Source organism: Dendrobates tinctorius, unplaced genomic scaffold (genome assembly GCF_039654945.1).
Source record: "Dendrobates tinctorius isolate UK_male_01 unplaced genomic scaffold, ASM3965494v1 ptg000233l, whole genome shotgun sequence".
Classification (NCBI taxonomy): domain Eukaryota; kingdom Metazoa; phylum Chordata; class Amphibia; order Anura; family Dendrobatidae; genus Dendrobates; species Dendrobates tinctorius.
In genome coordinates this window covers 5,275,922-5,288,271 of record NW_027361900.1, presented here as the reverse complement: position 1 = coordinate 5,288,271, position 12,350 = coordinate 5,275,922, and the positions used below count along the sequence as shown (strand labels likewise).

The following is a 12,350-nucleotide window of genomic DNA, read 5'->3' as shown; positions in this document are numbered from 1 at the left end:
AGCCGGGCAAAGCGCCCAGAATTGGCGCATCTAATAGATGTGCCTTTTCTGGGCAGCTGTGGGCTGCTATTTTTAGGCTGGGGGGGTCAGTATCCATGGCCCCTTACAAGCCTGAGAATACCAGCCCCCCAGTTGTCAGCTGTAGCATGGCTGGTTTTCAAAAATGGGGGACTCCACTCCGTTTTTTTAAATTATTTATTTAAATATTAAAAAAACAGTGTGAGGACCCCTCTGTTCTTGATAACCAGCCTTGCAGAAGTTGACAGCTGAGGGTTGCAGCCCCCAGTTGTGAGTTTTGCCAGACAGGTTATAGAAAATAAGGGGAACCCACGCCGTTTTTTTCATTCATTTATTTAGTTATAGTGCAGACGACGGGTGAGGAATACTCCAATCATCCGCTCCTGCTGTCACTGTTCTTAGCAGCAGGTGTAGGTTGATGGGAGTAATAGTCCCAAAAGCCCCCACCTGCTGTCATCATTCTGACTTTAATATAACGCTCATCATTCTCCCTGCCGGCAGATCAGGGGAGAATGATGAGAGCGTTTTCAGCACCCGCCGCAGGGGAACAGCACTTACTGTAGCGCTTCTTCCCTGCCGGCCGTCCATGTGGTACTGATGCTGCACAGGGTTGTCACACATGTGCCACAAGTATTATGCACATGGATCAGAAAAAACGGTACCGGAAATATCAGGACGTGTGAAACCGGCCTAATACACAGTTCTCTTTAAATGCCTAATATTTCTTCTTGAAACTTATCTGACAGAAAATATTGAAGCTTAGGCTAGTATAGATTGTGAAGTCTCCGAGCCCCATACTCTAATTACCCCAGAGAGGTTTCACCACTAGTTACTCATTTATTACTGATGGAGACTGTGGAGTTTGATCATTTCAGTAGTTCCTAATCAGGCCCCATTATTATTATCTGATGTGTGTCACTTTATGTGGTGGTAAGTTTGGAATTCTTCACAAAGGGTAATAGAAAACAAATGGATCTTACAAATTATTTTCCAGCTTCGCACTATACCCTACATACGGTTGTACACTACTGTCTGGGCACATGGCAGTGTTCAGAAGGGAAGGAGCGCCATTTAGCTATTTGAATGCAGATCTAGCTGGAATAGTTTGCAGACACAATGTATTGGGAGTATAATGAAAAAACAGTAACCAGCTCACCTGTCCCGGCTAATAGTGGTGCATGGAAGCTCGGATTTCAGTCAAGCCAAACGTGAGATACATCCAAAGAAAAAAAAGGGGGGTTTCCAGCTTCCAAATGTACAAAAAATGTATTAAAGGCATAAGAACAGAGATGAACGGACATGCCCCATAATGGCAGAAAGCAGAGCAACGCATTTCAAACAATGTTCTTTTTCAAGCGCAAAAAGAACATATTGTTTGAAACGCGTTGCTCTGCTTTCCGCCATTATGGGGCATGTCCGTTCATCTCTGTTCTTATGCCTTTAATAAACTTTTTGTACATTTGGAAGCTGGAAACCCCCCTTTTTTTTCTTTGAATGTATTGGGAGCACTGTTCATGGTCACCTGGCAGCTCAAAAGATGTCCACCATGAACATTCTCTGCTTTCCATATCCCAAGGATTGCCTTGCTCATCTAACACCATTACATGGATCTGGACTTACACTGGGACCCCTAGGCTTGGACCATAATGTTACCTGCTAGTCTGTGGTGTTCGATGGCAAGAAGAATAGTCAGGTAGCTGGGTCAGAACCAGAAGGACAGAATACAGAATCAGAAGACACAAGAGTAGTCAGTAAACGGGCCACGGTCACAACAGGAAGCAAATGCGCAAGCTGAGCACAGAGGACTGAACCAGAGGAGAACAGCGCTGTATTTGGCAGATTCCGGCCATGTGCTTTGCGCTTTAGTAGGGTGTGGTACTTTCCAATTGGCTGAAGTAGGGAGCAGATTACTCCAGCTGGACAGCAGGAACAGATCCCAGATGAGATTGGACACACCATATGCAGAAGCCCTAATATAACTAAATCACAGAAAACCAGAAGAGTAGAAATCCCCATAAAGTGATTCCATGTTATTAATTCACTGAGGGTTATAATCCTTAGGAGGAGTGAATATTTTGACTCCACAGCCACTTTCCGGAAATTAACACGCAGTGGATGTTGGAGAGTGAAAATTACACATTTGCCATTTTATTACCCAGCACATAGTGCCCAGATTGTGCTCCAGGAGACACACACCGCAAATTAAGTGGATTCTTCTCACTATAATATTGCTAAATACAGGGATCCTAAATGTTGTTTGCGCACACTGCAAGACTCCGAAGTGAGAGCGGATTTTGCTGGATTGGTTTATAGAAACTCTGTTGCTTTTCAACAGCCTTTGAGCCACTAATAGTGTGGGAACCTCTGTATTTCCATTGACAGATGATGGACCTGAGTGGGGACTTGTTTTTTGTGAGATGAGAATAGGTATTATTTTCATCTACATAACATTGATTGGTTTCTTTTTATTTGATATTTGGGAGGCAGAATGAACAAACAGTTGAACACCACACACTACTGGTTCATCCAACAAGGTTTTCTATTAGACTGTGAACTGTCATTGTCTTGGTAAATAATTAAAGTTTTTTTTACATAGCTTGCCATTTTTATGGACAGTTTAAATAGAGACATTCAAAAATATAAAGCTCAAGGATATTTTATAAAAAAAATTGTTTTTTTGTCTTAGCAGATGACTGTACCAGGAGATCAGAGGGACAGCTGACATCTTCAACTTTTAAATCTGATGATCTTGAGATTCTACAAGATACAACTGAAGTGATTGCCATTACACCAGATATATCATCATCCATTCACAGCAAAGATCTGTCATCTGATCCTTTGAAACAGGTCCCATCTTCTGATTCATTACTGACTACTAAGGAAAATCAATGTCACCAAAGAGACATTAAAAAACAAACTGCTCCTAAAGCAAAGAAGCCATTTTCATGTTCAGAATGTGGGAAGTATTTTACATGGAAATCACATTTTGTTAACCACCAGAGAACTCACACAGGGGAGAAGCCTTTTTCCTGTTCAGAATGTGGGAAATGTTTTACATGGAAATCACATTTTGTTAACCACCAGAGAACCCACACAGAGGACAAGCCTTTTTCCTGTTCAGAATGTGGGAAGTATTTTACATGGAAATCGCGTTTTGTTACTCACCAGAGAACTCACACAGGGGAAAAGCCTTTTTCCTGTTCAGAATGTGGGAAATGTTTTGCACAGAAATCACATTTTGTTATCCACCAAAGAACTCACACAGGGGAGAAGCCTTTTTCCTGTTCAGAATGTGGGAAATGTTTTAACAATAAAACAGATTGCGTTAAGCACCAGAGAACTCACACAGGGGAGAAACCTTTTTCATGTTCAGAATGTGGGAAATGTTTTAGCAAGACATCAAATTGTGTTAAGCACCAGAGAACTCACACAGAGGAGAAGCCTTTTACATGTTAATGTGGGAAATGTTTTAACTAGAAAGCACTTCTTGATCACCATCAGAGCAGTCACACAGAGGAGAAACCTTTTTCATTTTCTTAATATGGGAAATATTTTACTTGGAAATCAGCTGTTAATAAACATCAGAGATGTCACATAGGGGAGAAGCCTTTTTTATGTTCATAGTGTTGGAATAGTTTTACCCAAAATTGAATTTTCTTAAATGGGTTGTCTCTTGTCATTCCTCATGTTTGCTGACAAAAGGATAAAACTAAACTTTATTAATTCCAAATGTAAAACTATACCCATAATTCACCCCCTGAAGCTTAGTCAGAAGATGACTAATAGAAAAAACATACCCCACTTCTCAGTATATCGGGTGAGGTGACATATACACACTCATTCTCCAAGCCTCTCATTTCTACGGGTTTCATCGTCCTCACCAAAGTCGACTCATCAGGAGACTATTTAATATTGACCTATATTCGAACGAGACAAAAGGAAAAAAACCCTAAAATCATGTATTATCCGAAACAGTCAGAAAACTAGCCATATATTGGCAGATCCCAGACCTCAAACTATATACTTCGTAAGTTTATAAGCCCCTCCAGTGTCAGGAATAGATAGTATGAATTTGAATTTACCAATCGGCTGCAATGAAACAAACAGTGAAAAATATAAAGGGGTCTGAATACTTTCCATACCCGCTGTATCAGTAAAAATAATTCCTCTTTATTAGGTAAAGTATAAAAGAATTGCACCATTTTCCGATACCCGTCGTGTCTCCATTTTTTCATGATCTCAGTTTGGGTGAGGGCTTATTTTTTGCGGGCCGAGCTGACGTTATTAATGGATACCATTTTGGTGCAGCTACGATTTTTTTTGTCATCCTTTATTGCATTTTAATGAAAGAAGTCATTCTGGCGTTTTGACATTTTTTCTAATTGCACCATTTAGCGACCGGGTTAATTCTTTTTTATAGTGATAGATCGGGCGATTCTGAACATGGCTATAACAAATATGTGTATGTTTGATTTTTTTTATTGTTTTATTTTAAAAGGGGCGAAAGGGGGGTGATTTGAACTTTTATATTTTTTTTATATTTTTAAAAACTTTTTTTACTTTTGGCATTGTGAAGACATACAGCATTGTATCTTTTTTTTTTTTTTTTTGAAGCATCATTTTTATTGATTTTGTAATGAAGTTGCATATTACAAGTTATAAACGTTGCATTGAATTGTTACAAGGAACATATTTAAACCTGCTAACAGGGCTGTGGAGTCGGTAAACCAAACCTGCGACTCCAACTCCTCAATTTCCCTTACACTGACTCCATCTCCCACATATATTGCTTATATTTAGGTGAAAAATTTATTGTAGTACAATGTGAACATCAGACAATCAGACATTTAATCATTTCTATGATCCAATAATCAAGATATTTAGAAAGAACATAATATCTATTTATTGGAATACAACTTTAGAACACAAAAAACTGTAATAAATTGTAAATATGTCATACACTGTATAATATCGATTACATATATACAGTACAGACCAAAGTTTGAACACACCTTCTCATTCAAAGAGTTTTCTATATTTTCATGACTATGAAAATTGTAGATTCACTCTAAAGGCATCAAAACTATGAATTACCACATGTGGAATTATATAATTAACAAAAAAGTGTGAAACAACTGAAAATATGTCTTATATTCTAGATTCTTCAAAGTAGCCACCTTTTACTTTGATTACTGCTTTGCACACTCTTGGCATTCTCTTGATGAGCTTCAAGAGGTAGTCACTGGAAATGGTCTTCCAACAGTCTTGAACGAGTTCCCAGAAATGCTTAGCACTTGTTGGCCCTTTTGCCTTCTCTCTGCGGTCCAGCTCACCCCAAACCATCTCGATTGGGTTCAGGTCTGGTGACTGCGGAGGCCAGGTCATCTGGCGTAGCACCCCATCACTCTCCTTCATCAAATAGCCCTTACACAGCCTGGAGGTGTGTTTGAGGTCATTGTCCTGTTGAAAAATAAACGATGGTCCAACTAAACACAAACCGGATGGAATAGCATGCCGCTGCAAGATGCTGTGGTAGCCACCAGCAAAGCTGTGTCACCAGCAAAGCACCCCCACACATCCTCCTCCATGCTTCACAGTGGGAACCAGGCACGTAGAGTCCATCCGTTCACCTTTTCTTCGTCGCACAAAAACACGGTGGTTGGATCCAAAGATCTCAAATTTGGACTCATCAGACCAAAGCACAGATTTCCACTGGTCTAATGTCCATTCCTTGTGTTTTTTAGCCCAAACAAGTCTCTTCTGCTTGTTGCCTGTCCTTAGTAGTGGTTTCCTAGCAGCTATTTTACCATGAAGGCCTGCTGCACAAAGTCTCCTCTTAACAGTTGTTGTAGAGATGTGTCTGCTGCTAGAACTCTGTGTGGCATTGACCTGTCTCTAATCTGAGCTGCTGTTAACCTGCGATTTCTGAGGCTGGTGACTCGGATGAACTTATCCTCCGCAGCAGAGGTGACTCTTGGTCTTCCTTTCCTGGGGCGGTCCTCATGTGAGCCAGTTTCTTTGTAGCGCTTGATGGTTTTTGCCAATGCACTTGGGGACACTTTCAAATTTTTCCCAATTTTTCGGACTGACTGACCTTCATTTCTTAAAGTAATGATGGCCACTCGTTTTTCTTTACTCAGCTTTTTTTTTTCTTGCCATAATACAAATACTAACAGTCTATTCAGTAGGACTATCATCTATATATCCACCAGTCTTCTGCACAACACAACTGATGGTCCCAACCTCATTTATAAGGCAAGAAATCCCACTTATTAAACCTGACAGGGCACACCTGTGAAGTGAAAACCATTTCCGGTGACTACCTCTTGAAGCTCATCAAGAGAATGCCAAGAGTGTGCAAAGCAGAAATCAAAGCAAAAGGTGGCTACTTTGAAGAACCTAGAATATAAGACATATTTTCAGTTGTTTCACACTTTTTTGTTAATTATATAATTCCACATGTGTCAATTCATAGTTTTGATGCCTTCAGAGTGAATCTACAATCTACAAACTTTTGGTCTGTACTGTATGTGTATATATATATATATATATATATATATATATATATATATATATACACACACACTATGACTTATCTCAGCTAAGATAAAGCCTAGATCCTCAAGCTACATTCACACTATGGGCGTAGCCAGGATCAAACCTGGGGGGGCAGAACCTCATACTGTTCCGCAGAATTTCATACTGCACACCTCAGCTGCTGCAGGACCTCATACTTCACACCCCTACACTTGAAAATAAAGCCTGCACCTTAAACAGAGTCAGCATGGGTTTGTAACTAATAAGTCATGTCAGACTAACTTAATTTCCTTCTATGACAGAATCACTGATTGGGTGGATCAAGGAAATGCTGTAGATATAGTATATCTTGACTTCAGCAAAGCATTTGACAAAGTCTCTCATACAATCCTTACTGAAAAAATAACTAAGTATGGAATGGACAAGGCAACTGTTAGGTGGATTCTTAACTGGCTTAGTGATCGGACCCAAAGAGTGGTCGTAAATGGCTGCACATCCAGTTGGAAGAATGTCTCAAGTGGGGTACCACAGGGCTCTGTCCTGGGCCCTGTATTGTTCAACATCATTATCAATGATTTAGATGAAGGAATTGAGGGTAAACTGATTAAATTTGCTGATGACACAAAGCTAGGAGGGATAGCTAATACTAGAGAAGAGAGAGAGGATTCAAAAAGATATAAATAAACTGGAGAAGTGGGCAGCAACTAACACAATGGTTTTTAACAGGGAGAAATGCAAAGTACTACATCTGGGCAATAAAAATGAAAAAAGCATATACAGAATGGGAGGAATAGGGCTAAGCAACAGCACATGTGAAAAAGACTTGGGTATACTAATAGATCACAGACTGAATATGAGTCAACAGTGTGATGCAGCAGCAAAAAAGGCAAATGCAATTCTAGGATGTATTAACAGAAGCATACAGTCTAGATCACGTGAAGTCATTATTGCCCACTACTCCTCTTTGGTCAGACCTCATCTGGAATATTGTGTCCAGTTTTGGGCACCACATTTTAAAAAAGACATCAACAAACTGGAGCAAGTTCAGAAAAGAGCGACCAGAATGGTGACTGGTCTGCAAACCCTGTCTTATGAGGAAAGGTTGCAGGATTTCGGAATGTTTAGTTTGCAAAAGAGAAGACCGAGAGGAGACTTATTAGCTGTCTACAAATATCTAAAGGGCTGTCACATTGTAGAAGGATCAACTTTATTCTCATTTGCACAAGGAAAGACTAGAAGCAATGGGATGAAACTGAATGGGAGGAGACAGATTAGATATTAGAAAAAACTTTTTGACAGAGTGATCAATGAGTGGAGCAAGCTGCCATGAGAAGTGGTGAGTTCTCCTTCAATGGAAGTCATCAAACAACCAACACAATGGATCTACTTCTACCCATATCCCACAGGTCTTCAGATACATATCCTGGACTTTTACCCAGAGTTCTTGTGTCCTGGGACATGACCACAATCCATGTTCTGTGTCTATTTGGCCATTGTACATTTTGGGCAGCTTGTCTGCCTATCAGGATTCTGCGGAGTCGGAGGTATATTGAAGCCACCTATTGTTTTATGCATTATTCTGAACTGACTATCTCTCCATTGTTCATTGATGATATGCTTTCTTACCAATTCCCAGCCCAGCAGAATCTTATGCTCAAGTTCTTCATTCCCATTTGTGAAATATTTTGCCCTTCCCTGAAGGGCGTACTATGTCCCTCAGCATCCCATATAGTGAGGTGATAGATATTTCTAAATGTCTTTGGTAACCAAGTCCTACCATATTTCTGAATCGATTTCCTTCCTCACATCCTGAAGGAGGTCTAATACATAATGCTTTAATTGACTATATAGCATCAAATGAAATCTCGGCAGCTCAAATTTGTCTATCACTTCCAATCCCATCAACCAGCGGCCTTCTTGTAGATGTAGTAAGTCCCCTAACGTCTCTATTCCTTTCCCCAACCACTGTGTATAATTATTTTCTCTTCCTAATCTAAAGGCAGGAGATGCCCAAGGGTTCAGGTGTTTCGACACTCTCCACGACATTTTTAGTTTTTTTCTTACTGCCTTCCATGTAGCAATGGTATCTTTACATATTACCGTATATTTAATGTTTGGCGGTATGTGTGACAGCGGCGTATGTAGCAGCGCCATCAGGTCCCACAAGCCACAAAATTCCGTTTCCAATTTGTAGTCAGTATATCGCCCCGTTTTTTTAATCTATTCTATTACATTCCTCATTAAACACGATAAATTATATCCCCTAATATTTGGCAATCCCGCGCCCCCTCCCTCCTTTGTGTGCATTAGAGTTCCTGTAGCCAATCTCGCCCTTTTACCCCTCCAGATGAATTTAGAAAAGGCCCTGTTTAATCTGAGAACATCTGCGTGACGAATTAACATTGGGATAGTTTGCACTGGGTACAGTAATCTCGCAGAGCTTGTCATCTTGATTAGGTGGCAGCGATCTAGCAGCGAGAGGGGTAGATTTCCCCACCTCTCCAACGCCTTCTCTGTTTTGTCTATGATAGGCTTATAATTGAGATCATAAATTTGTTTTGGTGTTCTCCCCAAGTAAATTCCCAAGTACTTTATAGATGTTGTTGCTTTCTGGATACCCATTATATTACTCTCCTGGCCACGTTTTACCTCACTCCTCATGAACAGAATCTCAACATTTAGACTTGTTTAACCCCTTCATGACCAAGCCTATTTTGACCTTAATGACCAGGCCATTTTTTGCAATTCTGACCAGTGTCCCTTTATGAGGTAATAACTCAGGAACGCTTCAATGGATCCTAGCGATTCTGAGATTGTTTTTTCGTGACATATTGGGCTTCATGTTAGTGGTAAATTTAGGTTGATAATTTTTGCGTTTATTTGTCAAAAAAATCAGAAATTTGGTGAAAATTTAGAAAATTTTGCAATTTTCAAATTTTGAATTTTTATTCTGTTAAACCAGAGAGTGATGTGACACAAAATAGTTAATAAATAACTTTTCCCATATGTCTACTTTACATCAGCACAATTTTGGAAACAAAATATTTTTTTGTTAGGAAGTTATAAGGGTTAAAAGTTGACCAGCGATTTCTCATTTTTACAATAAAATTTACAAAACCATTTTTTTAGGGACCACCTCACATTTGAAGTCACTTTGAGGGGTCTATATGGCAGAAAATACCCAAAAGTTACACCATTCTAAAAACTGCACCCCTCAAGCTACTCAAAACTACATTCAAGAAGATTATTAACCCTTCAGGTGTTTCACAGGAACTAAAGCAATGTGGAAAGAAAAAATGGACATTTTAATTTTTCCAACAAAAATTTTCTTTTAGCATCAATTTTTTCATTTTCACATGGGAAACAGGATAAAATGGATGCTAAAATTTGTTGGGCAATTTCTCCGGAGTACAACGATACCTCATATGTGGTCATAAACCACTGTTTGGGCGCACGGCACGGCTCAGAAGGGAAGGAGCGCCATTTGACTTTTTGAATGGAAAATATGCTGGAATATTTAGCGGTTGCCATGTCGTGTTTGGAGAGCCCCTGTGTGCATAAACATTGGAGCTCCTCCACAAGTGACCCCATTTTGGAAACTAGACCCCCCAAGGAACTTATCTAGATGCATAGTGATCACTTTGAACCCCCAGGTACTTCACAAATTGATCTGTAAAAAAAAACAAACACTTTTTTTTCACAAAAATTTTCTTTTAGCCTCAGTTTTTTCATTTTCACATGGGCAACAGGATAAAATGGATCCTAAAATTTGTTGAGCAATTTCTCCTGAGTGCACAGATACCTCATATGTGGTCATAAACCACTGTTTGGGTGCACGGCATGGCCCGGAAGGCAAGGAGCGCCATTTGACTTTTTGAATGGAAAATTAGCTCCAATCGTTATCGGACACCATGTCGCATTTGGAGAGCCCCTGTGCACCTAAACATTGGAGCTCCCCCACAAGTGACCCCATTTTGGAAACTAGACCCCCTAAGGAACTTATCTAGACGTGTAGGGAGCACTTTGAACCCCCAAGTGCTTCACAAAAGTTTATAACACAGAGCAGTGAAAATAAAAAATAATTTTTTTTCCTCAAAAATGATTTTTAGCACACTATTTTTAATTTTCACAAGGCTAACAGGAGAAATTGGACCACAAATCTTGTTGTCCAGTTTGTCCTGAGTACGCTGGTACCCCATATGTGGGGGGGAACCACTGTTTGGGCACACGGCAGGGCTCAGAAGGGAAGGAGCGCCATTTGACTTTTTAAAATGCAAATTACTTCCAATCGTTAGCGGACACCATGTTGTGTTTGGAGAGCCACTGTGTGCCTAAACATTGGAGCTCCCCCACAAATGACCCCATTTTGGAAACTAGACCCCCTAAGGAACTTATCTAGATGTGTAGTGAGCACTTTGAACCCTCAAGTGCTTCACAAAAGTTTATGACGCAGAGCCGTGAAAATAAAAAAAAATTTTTTTCCCTCAAAAAATTATTTTTTAGTGCGCAATTTTTTATTTTCACAAGGGTACCAGGATAAATTAGACCCCAAAATTTGTTGTCCAGTTTGTCCTGAGTACGCTGGTACCCCACATGTGGGGGGGAACCACTGTTTGGGCACACGTCGGGGCTCGGAAGGGAAGTAGTGACATTTTGAAATGCTGACTTTGATGGAATGGTCTGCGGGTGTCATGTTACATTTGCAGAGCCCCTGATGTACCTAAACTGTGGAACCCCCCCACAAGTGACCCAATTTTGGAGACTAGACCCCCCAAGGAACTTATCTAGATGTGTGGTGAGCACCTTGAACCCCCAAGCGCTTCACAGAAGTTTATAACGCAGAGCCGTGAAAATAAAAAATATTTTTTTTTCCACAAAAAAAAAATGATTTTTAGCCAGCAGTTTTTTTTTCACAGGGGTAGCAGGATAAATTGGCCCCAAAAGTTGTTGTCCAGTTTGTTCTGAGTACGCTGATACCTCATATGTGGGTGGGGACCACTGTTTGGGTACACGTCGGGTCTCGGAAGGGAAGTAGTGACATTATGAAATGCTGACTTTGATGGAATGGTCTGCGGGCATCATGTTACATTTGCAGAACCCCTGATGTACCTAAACTGTGGAACCCCCCACAAGTGACCCCATTTTGGAAACTAGACCCCCCAAGGAACTTATCTAGATGTGTGGTGAGCACCTTGAACCCCCAAGTGCTTCACAGAAGTTTATAACGCAGAGCAGTGAAAATAAAAAATTTTTTTTTTTCCTCAAAAAAAATGATTTTTAGCTAGCAATTTTTTTTTTCACAAGGGTAGCAGGATAAATTGGACCCCAAAAGTTGTTGTCCAGTTTGTCCTGAGTACGCTGATACCCCATATGTGGGGGATGACCACTGTTTGGGTACACGTCGGGGCTCGGAAGGGAAGTAGTGACATTATGAAATGCTGACTTTGATGGAATGGTCTGCGGGCATCATGTTACATTTGCAGAACCCCTGATGTACCTAAACTGTGGAACCCCCCCACAAGTGACCCCATTTTGGAAACTAGACCCCCTAAGGAACTTATCTAGATGTGTGGTAAGCACCTTGAACCCCCAAGTGCTTCACAGAAGTTTAGAACGCAGAGACGTGAAAATAAAAAATATTTTTTTTTCCTCAAAAAAAATGATTTTTAGCCAGCAATTTTTTTTTTCACAAGGGTAGCAGGATAAATTGGACCCCAAAAGTTGTTGTACAGTTTGTCCTGAGTACGCTGGTGCCCCATATATGGGGGGGAACTATTGTTTGGGCACACGTAAGG

At 40.3% G+C, this 12,350-nt stretch overlaps 1 protein-coding gene across 1 annotated transcript in view; it reads left to right on the top strand.

Moving 5' to 3' along the window:
- LOC141060289 (zinc finger protein 184-like) overlaps window positions 1–3,611 on the top strand; it is a 34,351-nt gene extending 30,740 nt beyond the window's left edge. The window contains exon 5 of the mRNA XM_073556505.1: window positions 2,708–3,611. Within this exon, the coding sequence (XP_073412606.1) occupies window positions 2,708–3,474 (767 nt within the window). The 3' untranslated portion in view covers window positions 3,475–3,611. The remainder of the gene's footprint in view (window positions 1–2,707) is intronic.
- Window positions 3,612–12,350: the final 8,739 nt, after the last annotated feature.